This window comes from Saccostrea echinata, unplaced genomic scaffold, assembly GCF_033153115.1.
Source record: "Saccostrea echinata isolate AGI-Se365-2 ecotype Australia unplaced genomic scaffold, CSIRO_AGI_Sech_v1 ptg000054l, whole genome shotgun sequence".
Lineage (NCBI taxonomy): Eukaryota > Metazoa > Mollusca > Bivalvia > Ostreida > Ostreidae > Saccostrea > Saccostrea echinata.
Window position 1 is genome coordinate 59,556,679 of NW_026889803.1, and position 25,489 is coordinate 59,582,167.

The 25,489-nt window shown below is 34.7% G+C and overlaps 1 protein-coding gene across 3 annotated transcripts; it reads left to right on the forward strand.

The window, feature by feature from the left end:
- Positions 1 to 816: 816 nt before the first annotated feature.
- Positions 817 to 25,139, forward strand: LOC133172246 (anillin-like). 3 transcript variants are annotated; one of them, XM_061307096.1, is made up of 20 exons: positions 850 to 942; positions 1,227 to 1,501; positions 2,118 to 2,262; positions 2,490 to 2,612; positions 4,162 to 4,357; positions 4,540 to 4,870; positions 6,589 to 7,362; positions 9,963 to 10,047; positions 12,969 to 13,696; positions 13,838 to 13,923; positions 14,091 to 14,232; positions 14,373 to 14,511; positions 14,604 to 14,759; positions 16,773 to 16,945; positions 19,397 to 19,472; positions 19,611 to 19,732; positions 19,890 to 19,976; positions 21,467 to 21,574; positions 22,095 to 22,267; positions 24,189 to 25,139. In XM_061307096.1, the coding sequence occupies exons 2-20, from the start codon at positions 1,328 to 1,330 to the stop codon at positions 24,319 to 24,321; spliced, it is 3,951 nt and encodes a 1,316-aa protein (XP_061163080.1). In that variant the 5' UTR covers positions 850 to 942; positions 1,227 to 1,327; the 3' UTR covers positions 24,322 to 25,139. The 3 variants fall into 3 exon arrangements, with proteins under 3 accessions (XP_061163082.1, XP_061163080.1, XP_061163081.1); XM_061307097.1 differs by having other exon boundaries at positions 19,623 to 19,732; XM_061307098.1 differs by lacking the exon at positions 1,227 to 1,501 and having other exon boundaries at positions 817 to 942.
- The last annotated feature ends 350 nt before the right edge of the window (positions 25,140 to 25,489 follow it).

A 25,489-nucleotide genomic window follows, 5' to 3' on the forward strand; every position in this document is an offset into this window, starting at 1 on the left:
AAGAATGAACTTCATGACATCATAAAATCTTTACCATACCCAGACTAGAAAAGATACGTTAATCATGTTTAAACAAGCATTCTGAGAGTATTGCATTAGCAATACTAGTCCCCTACCGGCAAGTGTAATCTGGTTCCCGTAAAAAATTGAAAATGCCATAATTTCGTCAAAAATCAATGAAGCGGAACGAAATACAAACTTGATCTGTAACTCATCAAGGTAAAGTCACATACCAAAAATCAGCTCAATATCTACAAGCGTTTAGGAAAAAAGTGCGGAAAACCAAGTGGGACAGACTGACAGACAGACAGAGGGACAGACGGACAGACAGACAGAGGGACGGACAGACTCAGAGAAAACCTATAGTCCCCTCCGGTTTCACCGGTAGGGGACTAAAAATTAAGTCAATTCAGTTCATTAATATTACCAGGTCCCTAGTATCACTTGCTCTTCTCAAATTATATTTCTGCATTTCACTTTTTCCTGTTCATATTTTGATGATTTATTTAAAATATAGATCTAGCCATTATTTAGTGAATGACGGGGAATTTCGGAATAGATATTTAGGGTCATAAAAAATTTACGATAGGCCTACAGTTTGAAATGAAGCATATGATTAAGGCCTATTAATTTGATTCTGTACTAGATCTCTGGTATATCCTATGGGCTGTAAATCTTATTCTTTAAATGAAATTTTTAAGACATCATTAACTTATACATGTCATCACCTCGTGAATTCAAATGTTTATTTAAAATATTGTGTTTAACTTTTGGTTTAGTCGTTCTATCCGTAGATTAGCGGACTCTCTGCTGAGCCGTGACTTCACGAGAAAGCGCGATACTTCCAACCGCCAATTTTAAATATTGTAAACAAGTGCCACGCGATTAGTGTTCAAATGTTTTAGCCTGATTATAAGCTCAGCGATGGATCCTTACACAGAAGTGAGTAGTATTCATTTTCATGGCCAAACTTTGTCGCATTAGGAGTACAGATAATGAATATCTTATTCAAATTTTACGGTTTCTCATAGATCTAGATCCGATTAACTGTTGTGATTTTCAAACGATGCCAATGGCATGAATTACGTTTATTTCATTGAAGGAATTTTCGGGGCTTTTAAACAAATCGTTATAGTTATATATTGATAAACTTATTGGTTTCTTATGTTTTGAGGTAAATATTGTTGTATCGAATACACAATATTTCAAATTTTTTGCCTTGCAAGTGCAAAGGTTAAGAATATGCATGGTCACGTGGGATGAGATAACACAAAATTCAAAAAAGATTGAAGACTGGCGGTAAGATAAAAGGAGACGTTCATTTAAAATGATGTCGGACAGCATACGAGAGGGGTCTGATAGTTCGTTTGAGGAACTTGCAGATAAAACAATCGAGAATATCGATATATCTAAATTGGGATCTTTTGAAGAGATCGCAGTGGAATCCTTTCAGGAACTTGAAAAATATAACGAGCAGGAACTCTCATCAGGCGACCTACAGGTTTCTCCTCAATAATCATATATGTCTTATTATTTGCTATGAAACTTGGGGTATAAGCTAGATTTTTTTAAATTGTCAATTAATCATCAGCAACTGATACTGGTAATATGTTCAATTTAATTTTGTAAATATATGCTGACCTAAATATTTAAAGTACTTGCTATAAAAAAATTTAAAAATAATTTGTACACATCAATCTTGTCAGACGTAATTCCTGTGTTTTTAGAGCAAAAATAAAGGCATTAATACTTGAAAGTCTAGATTTTAAACCAGAGACAGCAAGTTTATTTTGATGGAATTTGTATCATTAACTTGCTTTGGCAGTCCAATGATGTTTATATATCCTTAGCACATGCAGTTTAAGCCTTTGACCAGGTGTCTGGTAGTTCAAGGCAGTTGCCTGTTAAAATACAGATTATTGAAACCGAGTTGTAACTCCTGAAATGATTGCAACCATTTTGACAAATAAAAACTTCATCGAAATGAGATAAAATTAATTGACATGGTGTCTTTGAGAGTATTGAAAAGGTACAAGTTTTACTAGACATTTTTGTTTCTCAGAAAAGATTTTCAACGTGCTTTTTAAACTTGTTAAAGTTGTTTTTTGTGATTGCAGAGACTGTTAGAAAAAACACGACATCGTAGAGAAGTTCTGAATCAGAAACTGGGAAAAACTCCAGATGTGACTCCAAGAAAGCGAATTCTAGAGCAGAATCTGGCGAGAGAAAATGTACCTGCTGTGTCTCTCACTGCAAAGGATGGTAATATCTTACATACCTGACAAGGGAGTACTTATTTTGTCAGTTTGAGGGAGAGGGGGAGGAATTTGAATTAAAAAAAATGTTAATAAATATGATAAACAATGATAAATAAAGCTTCAACATTTCAATTAAGAAAATGGAAATAAGTTAAATACAAATTGATATATAGGTGTGCATGGTTTTTAAATAAATAGACTTCATAAGTTGAAAATGAAATTTGATCCTAGGTTCCCCAGGGAAGAGGCAGTGTGTACGTGATGAAGAACAGCTAGTTCACCCAGACACACCAGCTATAAATGGAGTCAAGTCTAGAATGCAGACCTTAGCCAAACAAAGAGAGCATTTCTCAGGTAAAGTTGGTGTCAAATTTTGGGGACAAATACTGTAGTGATAATAAATTTTTGGTGAAAGTTATACAGGACTTTGATTGTATGTGTTCCACACTTTCATTTAAATTCCAACAAATGAAGAAAACTACATCAGGTTATTTAAGGTAGCTTACTGGTTTATTGTCTGGTTGAAAACATATACTGAAATTTGTTAGCTAAATCCATTCATTTCATAATGTTATTTCTGAAATTTTTTTGAGATTCATATGCCTGGTAATTGTATCTCCAGTGCACCAATGTTGAATGTTGATAAACACAGGATACCATTTCAAAATAATATGTAGTAAAAATGCACCTTCCATTCCAGTAAACACATTTCAAAACCCAGCTCATAATTTTAAAATGAACCAGACAAATTTTATTTTATTTAACACAATAAATGTGAAGATAATTTAGAATCAATCCATACAAAAAAATATGTGTTCTAGCTCAATTTCTTGCAAGAAAACTTTTAATTTTTACAATTATCCATCAATCATATTCTATTATGTTGGCACAACATAAATATTTCTCAGTGACGTAAAAAGTATGCATCGTTAATCCATTTTTTATGCAATACACCTGTAGGCGTATCTATCTTATTGAATGGAATATGAATAGAGTGGTAGAAACACACATCATCACTTTGACGCTTTTTAAAGAAAGTATAAGGGTATGAAGTAAAACTTTTGTATAATTAAGATTAGCAATATTTCCATTGATCATGCGCAGTAAAAAAAAAAAGGTAGAACTAGATACTTGTTTATGAGGGGGAAATTTGCATTGAAACAAAGAAAACAAATGCATGGTTTTACAAACCAAAACAAGATGGCGACAAGACATTGATTTCAGTGATGGTAGCAATATTGAGCTGGATAGTGGTGATATAGAAGGAGGAATAGATGCAATTGATGAAGAAATAGATGGTATTAACTGCGAATTTTAACCTGGTGACAAAGATGATTGGATTTTGAATATTTTCAATGAGAATTTGGACTAGGAAGGCAAGTTTCATGGATTTCAAAATCGTTGGGTTACAGAGAATTTCACAGACACTGTAAATCCCAGATATATGAAGGTTGCAGTTGCTACCATTGAACACCCAATGGAAGCAACAGCAGGACAGTGCTTTAATTTATATGGACAGAAAAAAAAATGTAAACAAAAGTGAGATGAAGGCATTCCTTTATTTATGATTACATGTAAATAAATATTTGAACAGTCCACTGTTAAAGATGTTTTTAGTTGTTTATAGTTTGATACAGTACCATGAAAATGGTAAGCTTTCTACGACGAATTCTGTTGTGTCGTCAGCAAACCTGTGAGCTACTTTAAATACCGATTTTGACAAATTGGTTACTACAACACAGTCTTAGAATTGGTACCTAGCATATACATATTTTAATGCTAGCTTTCATTAAAACTGTGCATCTGCTAAGATCCTCAATGTACAATGGGTAGTTTTTTTTAATATAAAAATTTATAGACAAGTTATTGGTTTTTTTGATGTTTTGTCTTTATTTGACATTAGAGATGGAAACAGATGTGTGTAACAGTGGTAAAGAAGTTCCAGTACAGAACAATATCACCTCTCAGAGGGAGGAAGCAGGGATTTCAAAGGAAAATGTAGGAGAGACAGGGGCTCCTAGTGGAAGGAGGGGACGGTTTGCTCACCTGGCTCAGACCATCAGTACCTGGGAGGATGATTTGAGCCACCCAACAATTCAGTAAGTCAATAAAAAGATAAAATTATGGTGGGAAAATAATTCAGATAAATCTCTGTTATTCCTTAAATTGCATAGATAAATATAATTCTTGTCAGGAAAGATTATTTTTAGTATCAAAAAGAACGTGGTGAACCAGTTACGTACCTGGTTGCTTTTAATGTTTGTTTTTTTTTCTTTTGTAGCAAACCAGAGGAACCTAAACCAAGATGGCAGCCACCTAAACCAGACTCAGTTACAGGTCCACTCAAACCAGCACCAGTGAAAACTACCCCAAGCCCTCCACAGTCGTCAGTGAAGCCCCCACCAGCACCACCGGCCCCAGTTGTTCCTTCCCCAAAGAAAACACATGCCCCACCACCGCCTACAACCACAGCCAGTAAACAGTGGACAAACTGTAGCAGTAAGCCTGAAGATAGAAAACCTCAATTACAGAAGGAAAGACAAGAGGAGGCCACCTCTAAATCTGTGTCTGAGAGACTCAATAGCTGGAAGTCCTCTGAAACTCCTAAAAAGGTAAATATGTTTTTAAAAAAAATAAGTAGAGAAGCAGCAGCATTCACAAGAAGGCAATTTTCATACCTTTCACTAAAAGTAGAATGATTAAGGTCCTGTTTACTGTGAAATAGAATGCAGAATGTACTTAATGAAATTTTTTGGTCTAAATTGTTGGAATAAAGGAGATGAGGCCAAACAAAAAAATATGTGTGGTTCCGGTTACACTTCAAAAAAAATTAGGGTAGGTAGGTAGGGATTTTTTTTTTTTTTTTTTTTAATAACCAGTCAGGGGTGATACTGAAATCCGTCATTTTTAAAATGACGATTTTTAGTCATAAAATAAAATTCTTATTATGACTTAAACTCGTCATTTTTAAGAAAATGACGAAAAACAGTCATAAAAATTTAGAGTGTTTCTAGAATACCGAGTTACCTCTCTTTGAAAAATGTTACATCCACCAACCGAAAAAAGGACAAAAAAACATCATAAACAAACTTCATTTCTCTAATACAGTTGACTACAATACTGGTTATGTCGACAGTACAAATTTCCCAAGCAAAAATAAGAGTGGAAGAGTTATTTGTCAATTTATTTGCATTAAATAGGAAAGAAGACGAAAATGACGATATGCCGTCTTTTTTCAAAATGGAGAGTCTGGGCGCACTGAAATATCTCGCTTGTTTTACGGGGCGCACTACTTTTTTATGGCTTTAACTTTTTGTCGAGACTTTTCTCTACAAGTACGTATTCTTCCAGACGGTGTACTATATGTTTTTATAGGTTTAAAAGCCATGTAAAAATGGCGAATTAGTTCTACCAAAATTCGACATTTTACCGCTAAATAATAACTTTCACCTTCCATGTTGATGTTCTAACGCACTTGGTTGGCAGTAATTAGTGACCTGGATGAAATGAAACTTGCGTAAACACTCTTCTTTCAGCGGTGAATTCAAATTTCGCTTTTATGTAACCAGGATAGAAGAATTAAGTTGAAAAAGAAAATATGACGATAGTAAGTCATATTGACAAAAATGACGAAAATACGTAGTTAGTAAATATGACGATTATCCATCATTTTTCAGAAATGACGGATTTCAGTCTCACCCCTGACTGATAACAAAATGATTTTCTTAATTTTTTCTAAATAATACCTATCACTGCTTTGCAAATGGCATTTAGATGTCGTGTGATAATATACTAGTCAATATTGGTAGGGGACACCTACATGCTAGCTTGCTTTGGATTTAACACTATTAAACACTTGCAATATGTTTTGCAAGGAGGATGTCATTGCTGAAACTAAAACTGGAGCCATTGATGGAAATCGGGGGAAATTCCGGAAAAAAATATGAAAATTGCCAAAAAAAAGTTTAGGGTCGGGGGTATAAAATAGGGAAGGTCGGGTAACCGGAACCACGCATATTTTTTTATTTGGCCTGATTGTAACAGATTAAACATACAGACAGTACTTGTAACATGATTCATACAATGGGGTGGAAAAATAATTGTATGGAATACCAACTTACAGATTGTACTGCTTTCTCCCCCCCCCCCCCCCCCCCCACACACACACACACATTGTCAGATTAATTAAAGAACTTTTCCATGTTCCAATATTGACCCCCAACCCCATAAATTTATCATGTTTATGTTAAGATTTTATGTTAACTTTATGTTGGAATGTATTTCAATTAATATTTTAACACCTGATTGCTTTTTTTTAAATTAAAAAAAGGAAAAGCCAGTAGATCCATCTGAACAACCAGTCTCTGCCAAAAAAGCTGTGTGGGAGCAGAAGATATCGACCCCTACAGCATCTGTCAGCAGGGTGCAGCACCCAGTCCGACAGATGGCCACTCCCATCTCTGATAAGCCACCACTATCCAAACCACAGTTCTCAGAGTCCAAGAATCCAAGTGCTCCCACTCAGGCGGAGTCCAGGGTAGAAAAAGGTGACCCTGCAGCTCAACCAGTGTCAGCCAGGATGGCATCATGGCAGCAAAGAATGTCCGAGTCAACACCACGAAAAGAGGATGAACCAACAGCTTACTCTGTCAATGCCAGAATGTCAGCATGGGAAGAGATGTCCTCAAGCAATAAGGTGTCTTATATTAAAAAGGTGGACCCCAGCAGTGTTTCACCTGGCAAGAAATCTCCAGTGAAGGCTCCAGTGTATGGTAGTGCTAAAAAATCAACTCCAGTAAAGGCTATTGGACAAACTACAGAAAATAAGATGGTCACTCCATCAAAATCAGTCAAGGAGAATATATTACAGAAAGCTGATCACATTAAAGCAGCAACTGAGAGTCCAGTAAAGACTGAAGCCACACCAGGGAAGATAGGCAGCGCTACTAAGATCATGCAACAGAAGCTGCTGGAGCAGGTGTCTCACGGAAAAACAGCGGACACTGCGGAGAAGATGAGACGTGAGAGAATGGAGGAAGTACAGCTGCTGCAGAATCGGCATCAGAATGGGATTCTCAAGGAGGAGGTCCCCACCAAAGAAAAGGTAGGGACCGGGGAATTATAAACATGTTTACGGTTACTTGCTAAGACAAAATGAGATAATATCATTATTTAAAATAAAATATATTCAGTTAAAAAAAATCCAAATGCACATCTGAAATGGACCAAAAATAAATTGTGTACAAAGATTTATACATGAGCTGGTTGGGCAACAGTAAACTGTTGTCCAATGATGTAATTGACAACTTCAAGGGGTCCAGCCTAAATCCCTTTGCAAATGCGTATTTTCCTTTGCAACAGACAAAATGGCGAAATTGAGGCGAAGTAAAAATCGAGGTCAGTATTTGTAATGTCATTTTGGACTCAATTACTATTGATTTTGATATATGATTGTTACGATTCGGTGCGCCTTTCTATCCTTACAACTGGGAACAGGTTGGTTTAGTAATTCACCTGAAGACAAAAAAACTATTGAAGAAAAACTGGAGGCATGTCTGTATTGTTTGTCAGATGCATACATTTGACTTTGATTATTCGTGGTATATGTTGCTATATACACATTCAAAAGGATTAAACAATGCATAACTTTTAAAATCTTCTTGTCATATATCAATAAAACACAATTTTCATTTATGCATTTATTGCAAAATTGATCTTAGGACAGGTTTTCCTTGCAACATTAATGAATGCCAAGGTATTGATACTGTTATCTTCTGTTAAAAAATTAGATTATTCGTTGTTTCAGAGCATGGGTCGTTATAAGAAAAAGCCTCTTGCCTTAAGTTTATACCGATCAAAAAGAAAGATACAATTTACACCACACAGATCGGCAAAAAAAAAATATAAATAAATAAATAAATAAAACAATACGCATCGACGCAAAGTATTGAAGTTTCAACCAAAAAAACATACACCAGTAACTACTCTTTGAAAAAAAATCTCTTTTAAAAAAGCTACTCAAAGACTATCTTTATAACTAAACGCTTTCTCACACAAATCGCAAGAGAATTTTTCTCCATCATGTTGATTGACAAAGTGACCCTTCAATTGGTCTTTTGTTTCAAAAGACTTTCCACAGTTATCGCAGATATCGCAAATGGTCGTCCCCTAATTTTCTTGTCCATATAGAACATGTATATCCTGTGAATCCTGAATAAATTTCTTTAGAAAAAATTATGTACTACTGACTTTGATATGAAAATTTTATCGTAATAGGCTTCTCCAAACTTCTATTGATATGTGAGAACTGTAGCTGAATTGAAACTTTTAAAATAAAAACAGGCAAGGTTTTTAAAATGAAATCTACTAATTCATGAAACATGTATATGGGTCCTAGATATGCTGTTAGTACTGGTCTGTTTTTAAGTGTCAACGTGTGGTGACAGAAACAAATAAGTCATCTTTTGTTTTTATGCAAAACAATGTTTTATACATTTAATTGAAAATAATCAAAACAATAAGTTTTCAAAATTTACCAACAATGACTAAAGAGAAATGAAACACACAATTTGCTATTTGGAATCACTGGAAAAAACTGGTATAACGATATGAGAATTCCCAAATCATGGTTTTAATGCTTATGGTTTTAACTGTTTAAGTCTTGACATTCAATTACTGCACGACAACATGGATCCCTCTAAACACAGCAAGGAGAGTCATGTATCTTAAGAAAATTTACTAATGAGAGTGATTTCTCCTACCCCCCTCCCCCCAATAAAATTTCAGAGGTTTGGGCAAGTTGTTTAAGTTTTTCCATTCTTTTTCCCTTATTTTCTAAATCTGAAATTTGTTGGTGAAATAAGTTGAAATGGCCCCCCCCCCCAACCTGTTGGAAAAAATTCCTGGATCCGCGTCTGACCTCTCATGCGTCAGATTGTACCATAATAACGTCACGTTGACAAGTTCAACGCGATCATTTATTTGTTCATAACTTGAGTAAACTGCACCTAAGAGTAAGTATTGATGTAGTTTATTTTAATGTTGAAACTCGCATTTTTTTCATTTTCTAATATTTTGAAGAATTGTTATTTTTGTGTGGTGTCCTAGAAAACATTTCCCGCATAAATTATGCTCTGCCTATTTTATAGGTACCTTAACTTTGTTGCCTGTTTTGAACAAATTGTTTTGCACAGGAAAAAAAGTCCTAAACCACAATTTGCAAATGAAAATATTTCCTAAATAACTTAATCTTGAAAATTATACAAATTATTGTCGTTTTGTCACAGAAAATAATCTTTCCATAAAAATTCTTGTTGTAGTCTATGTGACGAGTTTCTCTAGTTTGCAACTTGGCACTTATTCGGCAATAAAATAAACCTTATTCCCTCATCAGTATCAATCCGAGTTCGCAAGGCATGTGGTTTTATTTCAATAGAATTTATTGTATTTGATTTGAACATATAAGAAAGTGTCTCCAAAATAGAAGAATAAATGTTTCACCGAAAGGTTGGGCTTTGGTACTGATTTTAATGTAGGAATCATAAAAAATATCATAATTTTTACTGACCTCCGTGACGATCCTCGCTTCAACTCCGCCATTTTGTTTGTTGCAAAGGAAAATACGCATTTGCAAAGGGATTTAGGCTGGACCCCTTGAACTTGTTCACCTATTTATTTTTGGAATTTTAGCATTTGTCTTTGCAGACCCCAAGTGACACAGAGGACCAGAAATTGACCAAGGACATTGGAGACAGCAGAAGGGAAGTCATCAGAGCCAAGGCCAGAGCTGGTGGGTTTTATACTGTATAGTATTATAGCTGTTAACTTTTGTAACTACCATTCCAATACACCATGATACATATTTAAGGATAATGTGATAAATGTATCAAAATCTGGTGATTTCTGCTACAAATTGCACCTAGATATTGCTTCTTCAGTAAACGGTTAACATATGTACATCGGTACATGTGTTTTGTATGTGAATAACATATACTGTATATGATATACATTTATATATGTATTGTATCAGTTTTGGTGCTGGATGATGCTAAGGGCTGTCATTGATGGATACCAACACAGTAGAATTTTACACTGCCTTAAATCCCTAACATCATTTCAAAGATTTTTGTTGTTGATTTAAGCTTTTAAGCATGTCATGTAAGTTGATATACATGTATATAATACTGAAGTTCTCATCAATGACAGACCTTTAAAGCTAAGCAGTACATGATCTTGTACTCCTGACAGAAATGGCTTCCATCTTGTTTAAGGTAGATCCCTACTCCAATGATGTCATCATTAGCAAATATTTCAATGACATATTTTTCAAGGTTAAGAAGTGTATTTTGGGGTCTTTTTTTAACTTCCTAAGATGTTTTCAGTCTCAGAAGGAAACATTAACAAATCTTTGAGTAGGGGTCTACCGAAAGTTAAAGTTGCATTCATTTTTTTTTTTTTACTGAAATTCACACCTTAACAATCTCCACCCCTCACTTATCTGTTGCAACTTATGTTTATTATTTAACATGTTTAATGGGACATTGTTATATTTTCATTCTTGTCAGATTATATATGAAGTGCAACAGATTATATTACATTTATGTTATTTTTGTGCCTACAGCCAATGATCCATTTTGTAAGATATGTATGTTACAACAGACCTCCAAAAATTCATCATGCATGTACAAATTGAAGGGAGGAATAATGCAGAAAACTTTTTAAAACAGAACTTTTTTGCATTTGTATGTGTACACATCTTGTACAGTTTAGTATTATTGCTCAAGTGAGCTTATCTAATCGAAATTTGTTATTGTAAACTTTTCAAATTTTGAACTCTTCTCCTGAACCACTGGGCTAATTTCAACTGAACTTGGCATAAAGCATCTTTGGATGAAGGGGATTCAAACTTTTTCAAATGAACAGTCAGGGGTGAGACTGAAATCCGTCATTTTTAAAATGACGATTTTAAGCCATAAAATAAAATTTTTATTATGACTTAAACTCGTCATTTTTAAGAAAATGACGAAAAACAGTCATAAAAAATTAGAGTGTTTCTAGAATACCGAGTTACCTCTCTTTGAAAAATGTTAGATCCACCAACCGAAAAAAGGACAAAAAACATCGTAAACGAACTTCATTTCTCTAATACAGCTGACTACAATACTGGTTATGTTGACAGTATAAATTTCCCAAGCAAAAATAAGAGTGGAAGAGTTATTTGTCAATTTATTTGCATTAAATAGGAAAGAAGACGAAAATGACGATATTCCGTCTTTTTTCAAAACGGAGGGTCTGGGCGCACTGAAATATCTTGCTTGTTTTACGGGGCGCACTACTTTTTTATGGCTTTAACTTTTTGTCGAGACTTTTCTCTACAAGTACGTATTCTTCCAGACGGTGTACTATATGTTTTTATAGGGCTAAAAGCCATGTAAAAATGGCGAATTAGTTCTACCAAAATTCGACATTTTACCGCTAAATAATAACTTTCTCCTTCCATGTTGATGTTCTAACGCACGTGGTCGGCAGTAATTAGTGACCCGGATGAAATGAAACTTGCGTAAACACTCTTCTTTCAGCGGTGAATTCAAATTTCGCTTTTATGTAACCAGGATAGAAGAATTAAGTTGAAAAAGAAAATATGACGATAGTAAGTCATATTGACAAAAATGACGAAAATACGTACTTGGTAAATATGACGATTATCCATCATTTTTCAAAAATGACGGATTTCAGTCTCACCCCTGACTGATGAAAGGTCACACAGTCTTTCAAGGGGAGATAATTAAGAATTAGTGAAAATTTAATTACACCTTTAAAAATCTTAAGAATCACAGTCCAGAAAAGATAAACTTAGTTGAAAGCTTCATTGCGTAGTGTAGATTTAATTTTGTTCAAATCATGACCCCCGGGGTAAGAGTGGGGCCACAAAAGGCGATCAAAGATTTTCATAGGAAAAAATCTTTGAAAATCTTCTCAAGAATGGTAAAGCCATGATTATTCATATTTAGATGTATATGGAAGCATCCTCAGGTAGTGTAGATTCAAATTTGTTAACATAATGGCCCTTGGGGATAGGGTGGGACCACAATAGGGGACCAAAGTTTTAAATAGGAATATATGAAAAAAATTGTTTTTAAAAAAAATTCTTCCTCTAATGAACAGAAAAGCCATTATTAGTCATATCAACATGATCAATATCAAGCATCCTAAAGTAGTTTGAATGAAGTTTGTTCAGATCAGTGGCCTTGGGAATAGGTTGAGGCAACAACATGGGATCAGTTTTACAAAGAAGTATATAGAAAGAGGGTGCCAAAAGAAATAAAGTTCCTTGTAGAGAACAGAGAGATTACAACACCTTCATTTTCAGGAGGGATGGAGAACCTAAATTTCTGTCTTTATTTCTCATCAAAAATTACAACCTCCATTTATTTAAAAAAAAAAGACTTTATTAAGCTGTGCATTTAGTTAACAATAGTTTGCTCCACTATGCAAGGATTCTCATTTTAACTACTAGATTCAAGAAGATATAGTCATGATTTATATATTTTTTGTAGATATTTAGTCTAGGAATTTTGCCAGCTATTTAGAATGAGAAATCTTGCATTGCATGCTGCATGCTTTTATGCTAACAATGTTACTGTTCTTTTTTCTGACAACTGCATTTAGAGTTTGAGAGAAAGTTAGCAGCAATGGGATTTGAACTTTCAGATGACAGCAGTGATGCATCTTATGACTTCAAAGAGAAACAAGGACAACCCACCTCCCAGGCCAAACCACCCGTGGCTAACAGTACTCAGTCAAAGAGTAACCCCTCACCCAGCATATACCGCCTCATATCACAGAAAAGAAATGAGAAGCCAAGCATGCCAGGAAACAAGGATAGGAAGTCAGATGACAGTTTTGACAGTACTGAAGATGAGGAACTGTACACAAGGAGACCTCTGTCCTCAACTCAGGAGGAGAAGGAAGAGGAGGTAGTGTCCTCAACTGATGAGGGGATGCAGAGACAGCCTAGTGAATCAGAAAGTGATATCGGTCCTCGGGCTCCCCTCCCCTTGATGGAGGAGGATGACTCGGACAGTGATGATGTCAGTTTTAGTGCTTTTGTCCCCGCCTCTGTCAGACGACAGAGTGTGCTGCCCAGTGGTCCACAGAAAGAACCGGAACAGAGGGAAAACAGACCCAAACCAACAATAAACCCTGTGGCATCAGTTCCTTCCAGCTGCAGGAGTGGCAGCAATCTGGTGGTTCCTCAGCAGCAGACCAGCTCCAGTAGTCTGGAGAGTACATCAAGTGATCAGAGTTCTTACTCCACGGAATCTAGAGAATACTCGGATACTGAAGATGACGAATCATCAGAAAATCAGATCAATGACCTCCTAGATGAAGCTATGAGTGATGAGGAGGAGGAGACTGGTAAACCAAGAGCTGCTCCGGTAAGTCGGAATTATGATTTTACCCACAAGCTTCTTCTTAAAAGAGAAAATGATTCTCATATGTTTAGGATTAATTTTGATATCCTAGTTTTAATTTCTTTCATTGATGATAAACTGTGAAAATCAAATTTGTCATTATAGCGCAAAAGACGAAGTCATATGATGGCTACAAGTGAAGAAAATGCTGGGAACCTGGCCTACAGTGTTAGCATGTACAGGTCACGCAGGTTTGTATTTATACAGTTCTATCTAATTTTTTGGCAAATAGTTGAATATGTTTTGTTTGAGAGATCTATCAAAAATATTGCTTTTAGCTATGTGATTTCAAGAGGTTTAGTACTTGTACAGACAAGACATTACAGGTCTAAAATAGTATGTATGTCCTTGATTACAGATACCTGCATGAGTCTAATTCTCCTAAGAAAAGAATTATTCGTAATAGAGAGTTTGAGGATTCTATACATGAAGAGAATATTGAGATGCCTACACAGTTACCACCAGAGCTGGAACGCAAGAGCATTCAGGAGAGAATCCAGGTACTGCTAATACCGACTTAACACACTATCATCAATAAGTGATATTTCTGAAAATCAACTGTCTGATAATAAGGAAGTTTTCTTTTCTGTACTAATTTTTTCTTGGAGGTAAGTTTTAATTTTTGGCATTTCTTTTGTAGGAGCTTCAGGAATTGGTCAGCCAGGAACAGAGTGTCATCATGCAGACCAGTAATGCCCTAAACCAGTGCTGCTCCAGTAATTCTTACTTCCAGGGTTCACCAGAACAAGTCGAGTGTAACAGACTCCTGCTTATTGCCTGTGAGTAACACTGATTCTTCACATTAATACACAAAAAAAAGTCAGTGTTTCTTCAAAATGTGAGTACTGAGAATTTATAACTTTTATTCAAGGTCAAAAGAGACAAGCTTATCTGACTGAGATTCAGCGCTTAAAGGAGTCTGGATGTTTAGACCCCCCAGGATCTGGGCCCCGGGGATCACTGACCATAAGTGATATAAGGCTGCCACTGAAGAAAGAGTTTGTTACCAAGATAGGAACTGGTTCAGGTAAAGAGAGTATGATCCAAATATCTCAGTCAATTGTCATGTATCGGGATGTAAATATGGGTTTCATGTGATCTAATCCTATGTAATCCTGTAAAGCCCAAAGAGCTTTATGGTAGATTTGATCTAGTGATTTTTCTACATTTTTTAAAAGGGGACTCGGCCTTTACAGTTGGGAAAAATCATTGACATTTGTGTCAAATTGGGAAAAATCAATAAGATTGTAATTTTTAAGATTGTAAATTTTTTTTTTTGGTTTTGCCCTAATGGTAAACATAAGAGAAAATCCTTCTCGTAATAGCCATTGAAGATAGAATAATCTGATATGATTTATGACAAATCATTTATTTTTCAGACTAATTATTAAAGCTTTCTAATTACCCTAGCTAATCATATTGCTGCACTTTCTCTGCAATACTAGTTGCATCTGCCGGATGCAGAAACAGTATAATTTCCGTGGAATCAGGGATGCTTGTTGTAGAACTACTAGTACTTGGATTTACAAATAAACTTAATAAAGCTATGTTTCGCCGCTTCACATACATCTTACACTTTCTTATGATGTATTTACACACAAGTTTGACAAGACCCATGTGTTTTCTAGGTCTTGTAAATGCACAAAGTAATCTGCTGTTCCTTACTATTATTTTAAAGATTCTGAATGACCGAGAACAAAAACGTTCCATTTTAGATAAGTCAAGTAAATATATTGTTATCAATTTTATTATCATATAGGTATACAAATTTTCTTTGGTCTGCAAATGGTATAAGTATTTTAACATTTTAGAGAGATATCAGCGTTTTTTCCCTTATATAACTGGTACCAATAAATGGTACCATTCCCAATGCCAAATCAGGGTAATTTTTCCCAATTTTGAGACTAAAAATTCCCAATTCAACTGCCAAGCAACAGACTACAATGACATCGTATTTCTTTTTATATGAAACATTGTACAAGTTGACTAATTGTTTCACTTCTGCTTAAATTGAAAGTAGAGATTAGTCCTCATAATATGGCAGGACCTGTGGTGAAGACAGCGTAGTGTCATACATTTTGACAGATTGAAAGCATAAAAATGCGAAAACATGGGACATCAATATGAAAAAACAATAAATACTTCTTGTTTATTCTTTAAAACATGGCGTAATAGGTAATGAGGTTGGAATAAATGCAAAATATGATTCATTTGTTTAAATGACAGAAAATTCTCCTTGGTTCTACTTCGATGATATTTTTCCCAATTGAACTGGTACTAGATCCTTTCCCAATGGGTAGAAAAAAATCACTGGATATACTTTAAATATAACATTGACAATAATTCGAATACAAATAGTTTGGTCATGGTCCAATGATTTTTGACCGAGTTGTCCCTCTTAAACTTAGAAAAAACTTAAGAAATTATCAGTTTCCGCTCTCTGACTTTTGTAAGGATGTATATATATATATAAGGTTGAAATTGCATATGCAGGTATTTTATCAGAAAAAATAGATCAAGTTTGAATTTGGTTATGGTCCAATAGCACAGTGTCATAGGCTGTGACCTCATAGTTGAGCGGTTGGGACGTCATGGCTAAGCGATTGCAAGATTGTAAACATGGATTTTGAACAACATATTTGGAGAAACTTTGGCAGTTTTAGTCTCTGTCAGGATGGTTCATTTACTCCCTCTCTATCTTATGAAACAGACCAGGGAGTTGTTCTTTTTAAACACTTCGTGATGGGAAGGAAAATCTCGAGTTTTGCCACACTTCTGATAATATTCTCACACTGTAAGAAATTGAGAATACCATTTTGATATCCTTCCACACTGTGTCATAATATCAATTTTATTCAGTAAATAAATTACAGTATTTCATTGTTGAAAATGTAATAAATGTGGTCATGTGACGAACCTGTTTATATAAAGGATTAAAAAGCCTTGTTAAAATGCAAATGTAAATGTATTGTTGAATAACACTCAACAGGTTCATGTATCCCTTATAAAGGTTTTGAAAACATCAAGAATTTGTTTGTAGATAACACAGTTCACTACTTCCTGTTGTTGATCCGAAACCATGCCCAAGTGATTGTGACCCAGATGTTATCTACACATGACCCAATGATGAGAGGTAGTCTGGACTTCCCAAACCTGATCAAAATCCACGGCATCTGTGGCAACTTCAAACTCAACCTGGAAATATACAGCATGGTAAGTAGAAAAGAAAAATTACACTTTATACCAAGAATTAATTGTACTAAAGCCCTCCCCCCCCCCCCCCCCCCCCCAATCCTTTGATTCTCAGCCCAAAAATTTTGCAATTTTAATTATACACTTATTTTCATTATAGAGAAATTTAACAAATAACGTTAAAATTCAATAATGATAGCACACCCTCAGTCTTAAAACCACAGTCAAAACACGTAAACTTTACAATAACATTTTAACACTTTATATGTTGCTTGAAATAAGAGGTGAACTTCATGACAGCTCTAGTTTGCAGTGACTTGACATCATATCTTGGTAGTTCAAAGAAATGACTGCATATGATGCTCTGTGATGTTTTTTGAGAAGCCTTAACCTACCTGCGAAAGTGTTGTCTGCTCATTATCTTGGGAACCCTTTGCTTAAACAGAGGAGCACATGATCCCTGTAGATAATTAGGTCACAAAATCAAGGGTCAAACTGCTCCAGACATAGGAAGGTCTTGTCCCTTCAATATACTTGACAGACATCAAAATTGGTGTATTGAATTTGAGCTCACACTATGTCAAACTGGACTTAGGAAGATAGTGACTGTTCAATATCCTGAGAACTCTTTGCTTGACAGACATCAAACTTAATTCTCCAGTTCCCCTTATGAAGCAGGTGATATGTATTGATTTTGACATCACAAGATCAAAGGTCAACCTGGACATCAGAATATATTGACCTCACAATTTGGAACCTTTTCCTTTGCATACATCAAACTTAGTACATTGGTTTCCTTAGGAGTAGTTGACCATTATAGATTCTGAGGTCACTAGGTAGAAGGTCAGTGGTCAAGCTGAACATTATACAATTAATTATCCCTTATGAGGTCAACATGGTGAAATAAGGACCCGAGACCTGGCCCACGAGGTGACCTGACCTGACCGAGGCCGCGTAGCGGCCGAGGTCAGGTCAGGTCAGCGAGTGGGCCAGGTCGAGGGTCCTTATTTCACCATGTTGAACTCATAAGGGGTAATCAATTGTTTTATTATACCGATATAAGTCAAGACAATTTTTGTAGGCTTAATTACTAAAATAATCAACTGTGTATTAGATCTACGATCTGTTATTATCAGTGTTTCATCGGGATCGGGATTCGCTAGTGAAGTTGTTTACTTTTCGCCTGCAAGTCTTGTAAGTTTTTGCACCGCCGATTTATTAAAACACTCTGTGATTGTCAGTAACATGCATTTTTATAAATTCACAAATACCATTTCTGAGTACAATGACAATCTGGTGCAGACTTTTACTGTACAAAAGAGCCAAGTCTGCATTCGTTGAATTTGACATTGTAACGAAAGTTTCAATGAAAACGATAAATTTTATGACGCATCTAAAGGACAATCATATTCCGTATCATAAAAAGACTATACATATTTTTATAACGGCATTTTTTGTAATGAACAGTCATTACTGTATGCATTAATTTTTAAATTTGAATGGAATTTGGATTAACAGTCATTTTTAGCGGTCATTATTTTTATTGACCGGTCATTATACCCCACGTGCAATGATTCCTAGGTCATTATTGCTGTAAATGGTACTTTTTGGAGTCATTATTGAGTTTAAAAGCCTTCTAACAAGCCAATCAAATTTGAGTATTCTTAATAGAGGTATAATAAAGGAAGATATTGACCACTCAAGATCTTGAGAACCCTTTGCTTGACTGACATCAAACTTGTTATACTAGTTTCCCCTAAGGAGTATTGACCACTATAGATTTTGAGGTCACAAGATCAAAGATCAAGGGTCAAACTACTCTAGATATATAGAGTTGCACAAAATTTATTCACTGGCTCCCCATAGTAAGTAGATGATACCTTTTGATTTTGACATCACAAGGTCAAAGATCAATGCTCAAACAACATGGATACAAGACTTAGGAAGACATAAGAAGGTATTGTCAGCTCAGTTTACTTTACAGATATCAGATTAAGCACTCTGGAATTCAGAAGAAAATTACTGCCAGTGATAATGAGATGTGATAGAGATCAAACTTAGCATAATGTTTGCCACTAACAAATTGATGACATTTTGTTTTCACTATCATTACAGATATTAAATTCGAAAGTTGTTCCCTTTTTATATTGCTACATGAGGATGCATTTTATTTCTCAATCTTTCAATTTTTGTATTTTGTGTTTGTATTAAACTGTTTAATAATGCTATACAAACCTTTATTATGTCTTTTGATAATGTTATAACAAGAAATGTTATGAGTAAGAGATGATTGACCTTTTTTTTTATAATGCTGCAAAAGGGAAAATAACCTGATTTTCTTTTTTTTAGTTGAAAAAATAGAAAACTGAGTTGTTCCCTTTTTCAATTGATCAGTGTGGCATTTTCTGAACTAATGTGGCAGTGCCTGAGAAATTTCAGATGATTTTGATTTTTTTTTTAACTTTATTTCAGTCAATATCCAGAGAAGCTATAAAGGACAAGAAAAGAAAAACTCCTAAAAAAGCCCCAAAAGGGCACCTGGCACCAGGTATTGAGAAATAAATTGAGTGCTCAATTTAGATATTCCTGCAAAGGTTTAGCAAAGTACATGTAAATGTTGGGAGCAGCAAAACATTTGTACATATTGAAAAAATGCATATTTAAAAGTTGGTTGCTGATTGTGTAGATTTTTATTTAGCTCCCAGTCCTGGTGGTCCTACGGCAGTGAGGACAACAAGTTTTACCCTGATTACCACCCTCCCTATCACCATGAGGGCCCTGGACAAGACCTGCTTTACTCTTGAAAGGGTAGGCATTCATCGAAGTTTTATTACACCGTCATTTTGTATTAAAATTCAAACAGGTGAAGAATCAGTAATGTTTACATGTACACAGAATTTTGCAATGCGCAGATTATACCTATATACCTGAAGTTTCTTTAAGCTATTCCTGTTTGTTATTTTAGATTCCATATTTGTCTCCACTTCATGGCACAATTTACATGAGACTGAAATGTTTAATGGAACAAAATGTAGAGGAAAGAGGATTCTTGGTGAGTTTAAATTAACTCTTTAACTGCCAGAGACTCTCTGTAGAGAGCCTGCTACTGATAAGCTCTTAGACTGCCTATCAGCAGAATGAGGATAAAATACAATAGTGGGCACATTTATTGCTGATTATCTTATTATCTGTAAAAATTTGATAGAAACATATATAACAAAAAATATTCTTTACATTAGGGGTGAAACGATACACCTCCTTCACGGTTCGATATGTATTGTATAATTTTGTCTCGGTTCGGTTATTTTCGATACGATACATTTTGATAGAAGGAAACAAATTCTACGTTGTTTTATGCTTTCTTTTTCTAAATCTAGTCACATATTTTACGAATTTTATTTGGAAATTGACTAGAAGAAATTGATTAAAATTATTTGACTGTCAAAAATTATTTTACAAGCTATCAGTCATCAAAAATTTACGTTTTCTATACTTATTTATTCTGAGTAACGTGTTATACCTTATGCCAAACCCGACTGAATAACGATCCCGACCGAAAAATGAACCGAACCGAAAATTAGAGATTTTGCACCGTGTATCAAACCGAGAAAAAATACCGCGGTGCATCGATACCGCGGTGAACCGTTTCACTCCTACTTTACATCTTTATCTTGTATCTCATATATTTTTTATTACATGAATTATGCAAAAACCAACTGTTTTGAATAACATTTCCAAAATTTTACCAGAAAATTAGAATTCTGTCATGAAATTTCCCAATTTATTTCACAATTTTCACAGACTTCATGTATTTTTAGTATGACATATTAGAGAACAAACGTAAAAAAAAAACTTCATGATGAAACCAAGTTCGTATTTCTCCTTTTCTAATGCAAATGCGACATCCACAGGCTTTGTAAGTACTTGGTTGATAAATCGTTTGGGCAAAACCGCCATCCACGCTAAGTTCTTGTCATTGCTGTTCAATAAAGAACGGGTATTTATTGGTAAAAGCTCAGTAGTTGATACAGAAGAAACAGAGTTATAATTTCCGATCTCAAAAATGTCATTTACTGCATTCATATTCTCAAAATACCTAAAAGAAAACTCGGAAGAATCCGCTACTGGCGTCCGCCATCTTTACAAAAACACATTTCCGCACATTATCAACGAGATTCAAGCCCTTTATTTTGGGTATTCCCCATACTATATTTGGCATTTAATGATATAAATAGGTGAAGACAGTATTTGTCTCCGTCATTCTCATTGGTTTTTTTGGTCATGTGACAAGATTTTCAGCCAATCATCGTTTCTTTTATAATGGAAATCAGACCTTAATCATTTTTTTTCTGGAACTTATTGTTCTACCAACAAGAGCTGTGTATATTTGTGTACTATACAGTAGACAGGTTTTATGTGATGTCTGTTTGCTATCTGTAGATAATGTTTGAAGATTTCTGTCTGTTATCTGTAGACAATGTTTGAGGATGTCTGTTTGTCATCTGTAGACCATGTTTGAGAATATCTGTTTGTTATCTGTAGACAATGTTTGAGGATGTCAGTGGATTTGGAGCCTGGCACAGAAGATGGACTGCACTTCAGGGGAACAAACTCTGTTTCTGGAAGTATCCTGATGAGGAAAACAGGAAGGTTAGAATTGAGCGGGTCACATTTACATTTGTCTGATTGTCCGTGTCATTGAAGCAGGGCTCAGCAGTTTGTTTTCTCCAAAGACAAAGGCATTTCTAGACACACCTAAATCTTAAAAGAAACAAGATACATTTTTTTCCATGATGCATTACTATAAAATTCTGGGTGGGGTATTCGTGTCCTGTGGACATATTTCTAGTTTATGCATGATTTCTTTAGAGTGGAACAAGTTAACTCAAAATTTGTTTTAACCTGCAGAAAACGATATTTTTTCTTCCCCAGAATTTTCTTATTTCATCAACAAGCAAGTTGAAATTTTCTGCAAATGAAATTTTTCCCACCCACCTACCAACCCAATTTTTTTTTTCACCGTAAGTCGGGAGAGGGCAGACAAGATGGCCTTGTATGATTTATACTTTTATAGAACAGCTTTAAAAAAAAAAAAAACTGTTAATATATCTTTTTGTATGGGTTTACTGACATGTACAAGTAAGGTTTTCCTTTTTTTTTTATTTTGAAGGAGCCAATGGGAATAATTGATTTAAAGAGGTGCGTCACAGAGAAGGTGGGCCTAATACCCAGAGACATCTGTGCTCGCCCCAACACTTTTGAACTAGTCACAGTACGACAACCCAGGAGGGGGGAAGAGGACACTTTGATTAGCAAGACGTACAACACCATGACAACCATTAGGTGGGTACTGGAAAATGAAAAACTCATAAAACTCATATGTAGCTGTAATACTAAATTCTACATTCAGTCACTTGATGTATCAAGTAGCTTTAATATGTAGGAGATTTTGATATCAGAAAATGAAGTCATTCCTTTTCTTAATTTTCAAGGAGAATTGTATACACAAAATATCAATTTTAAAGGTGCTTGGACACAGATTTGAAGTTAACATATTCTCAAATTTTCTGCATAATTTCATGACTTATATGTTGCTATAGCATTTCATACTAAAATATAATAAAAATCTTATTTCATCTCGAAGTTATTGAAACTTCAAATACATGGACGCGTTTGATTGACACATCCTTGCACTTTCACAAATTTTAATTCTATTCTTAATACTTAAAAAAAGTGGCAATTTTGATGTGTATTAATGAAAAATATTAAAACTATAATCCAGAAAAATTCAGAGTAGAAATGTTCGAAAGCAAAATCCACTCTTAGTATTGTCAGTCCGTACTCAGTGGTGTATGCAGACTTTAACAATTGAACACACCCGGTGAATCATAAACATTAACAATAACAGAGCTCGTGCCCTGTTTACAAAAACGGTTTATGTTTCACGGGTGTATTCAATTTGTTAAACTCTGTACACAACACTGAGCACGGGCTGACGATATTAGTGAGGGGGTTTGCTTTCGCACATTTCTACTCTGAATTTTCTGGATTATAGATGTAATGTTTTTCATTAATACACAAAAAATAGCTTCTTTTCTTAAATATTAAGGATAAAGATAAAATTCGTGAAAGTGCAAGGATGTGTTAATCAAACGCATCCAGGAATTTGTAGTTCCAATAATTTCCAGATAAAATAAGTTTTTAATTATGTTTTCGTGTGAAATGCTATTGCAATATATAAGTCGTGATATTATACAGAAAATTTGAGAAAATATTAACTTCAAATCTGTGTCTAAGCATCTTTAAAACCCACTTCAATTACAAACCCATGTATTAGAAATAAACTACCATGGCAAAATGGCATGACAAGATAGCTATTTATGGCTAACATTTTTATGCTGCACCATGAATATGGCTGGGACAGAGTCTTTATATCTGTCTTCTGTCCATTCATCTTTCTATTCTTCTGCCTGTCCGTCCATCAAACTTTGCATTTAGCTCATTTTCAAATAAACTATTCTCAATATTATTATAAAAACCTTCTATGCTGATACATATTTGTGAGAACTTCAACCACATCATCATTTTTTTTACCTTGACTTTTCATTTGACCTTGACCTTACTTTTCTTAAATTTTTGTTTAGCTCAGTTTCAAAGAATCTATTAAAAATATTTTTATCAAATTTCATATGCTGAAACATATAAGTGACAGCTTTTCAACTATGTTCGAAGGGAAAAAATTGACCATAATCATGCCTTTGACCTCAGGTCTCTTAAATTTGCATTTATATTAAATTCAAAGAAATTATTCAAGATATAATTATTAAGCTTCACATGCAGATACATATTGGTGATATCTGTAAAACTGCATCAACATTTTTTAACTTGATCTTCTCTGTGACCTTGACCTTACTATTCTTAAATTTGTTAGCTCAATTTCAATGACCTTTGATTTTACTATTTGTTGTGTTTAAACCCCACTTTCAAAGAAACTAAAAATTTTCTATAACATGTACCACATGGCTTCTCAGGTGACTTTACCAAAATATTTGCCCCTCGGTGACAGGAAAGCCCAGGAGTGTTATGTTACCCTCTGCCTTCGATATGTACATGTATAATGTTGCATTACTATAAATGAACCCTAGGCATGGCATTCATGTCCAGTGGACATATTCTAGCTTTAGTATTTTTACCAGTATATTGTACAAAATAATTATCATTTTTAGATAAGATGCACTCATTTCATTGTTACCATTTGTTACAGACACATGATTTCTGCTGACACTAAAGAGGAGAGAATAAACTGGTGCAACAAAATTAACAGGGCACTAGCTAACATCAGAACCTGGCACTCAGATGCGCTAAGACCAGTCAGAATGCCAAAGACCACAGAGTGATCAAAGCATCACTGGACAGAGCTCTTTGATGCATTAACATTTACTGAGTGCAATAGAAAAAAAATGGATTCAGTTTTTGCTTTTAGCATAAAACTTGGATTTCTTAATGATTTTGAATGAGTGTCAAGTATTTATTAGCTGACCTTTTTAATAGATATTAAACACATGCATTTACAATATTTACTGTGCACTCCATGTATTGTATACCAATGTAAGGAATATGGGTATTTATCTACATGTAGCTGTAGAAATTATAAACAAGCATTTTCAGTTGAAGTGCATCTCTATCAGCTATTCTCACTATTACAAAAAAAAAGGAAATAGAATTTCACAGATGTTGGGACACATCCTACATTGTATGACCTCAGAGCTCTTAGCTTTTCTTTCTACATTGTGTTGATCACAATCTTTTTCCTTCTCTCTGTCTTTCAAATTTCTAAAACTTTGTCATTATACTTGTGCTGGTGTAACATGTTAAGTTTACCTTGTACTGGAATTGGTTGGGTGGAATTATTATTAATGTATCATTTCAAACATTCTGCAATCTCTTGTTTTATTTAACTGATGTACTAAATATTTCTGAGAAGGTGATAATCATATTCAAAAATCATCATTGCTACCCTGCCTACTTGTTTGTTTGCTATGCCCTAAGTTATTGTAATACCCCAAATAAAAGCATTTTGTGATCATGTAGATATAGATTTTACTTGCATTAATTTACAGATACGTAATCTCATTTTCCTTTTTAAAATGTATTCAATATGTCTAACATGTAAATCATTGCAAACATTTTTGGATTAAAATTTAGTCCACATCAAGCTTGTTCTGTTGGATTTAACCCCTGTAAACAATGTTTGTAAGGAAGTTAAATGAACGTTGACTTCAACATATCTGTTTATCTGACCAGGATGCTGAACCGGTATCATTTTGACAGTATGCTAAAAAATTGTGTATTTTGGGCCCTATTAATTTCACTCTTAGATCAAATATCAGGCCTGAGGTTCATTTTGAGACCAGAAGTCACGTTTTTTGTACTAATTGTTAGGCCATTATTTATATACTGAACTGTCTATGGATTTTTCGTTTTTTTTTCCTCCTGTCATGACAAGGAGCGGTCGGCAGGGGATGCTCACTCCTCCAAGGCACCTGATATCCCACCTCTAAATTT

Excerpts from the sequence above, each read along its gene's own strand:
- LOC133172246 (XM_061307096.1), top strand. The coding sequence starts at position 1,328 with ATGATGTCGGACAGCATACGAGAGGGGTCTGATAGTTCGTTTGAGGAA. Across the intron at positions 7,363-9,962 it reads AGGTCCCCACCAAAGAAAAG|ACCCCAAGTGACACAGAGGA; the intron begins GTAGGGACCGGG and ends TTGTCTTTGCAG. Across the intron at positions 22,268-24,188 it reads AACACCATGACAACCATTAG|ACACATGATTTCTGCTGACA; the intron begins GTGGGTACTGGA and ends CATTTGTTACAG.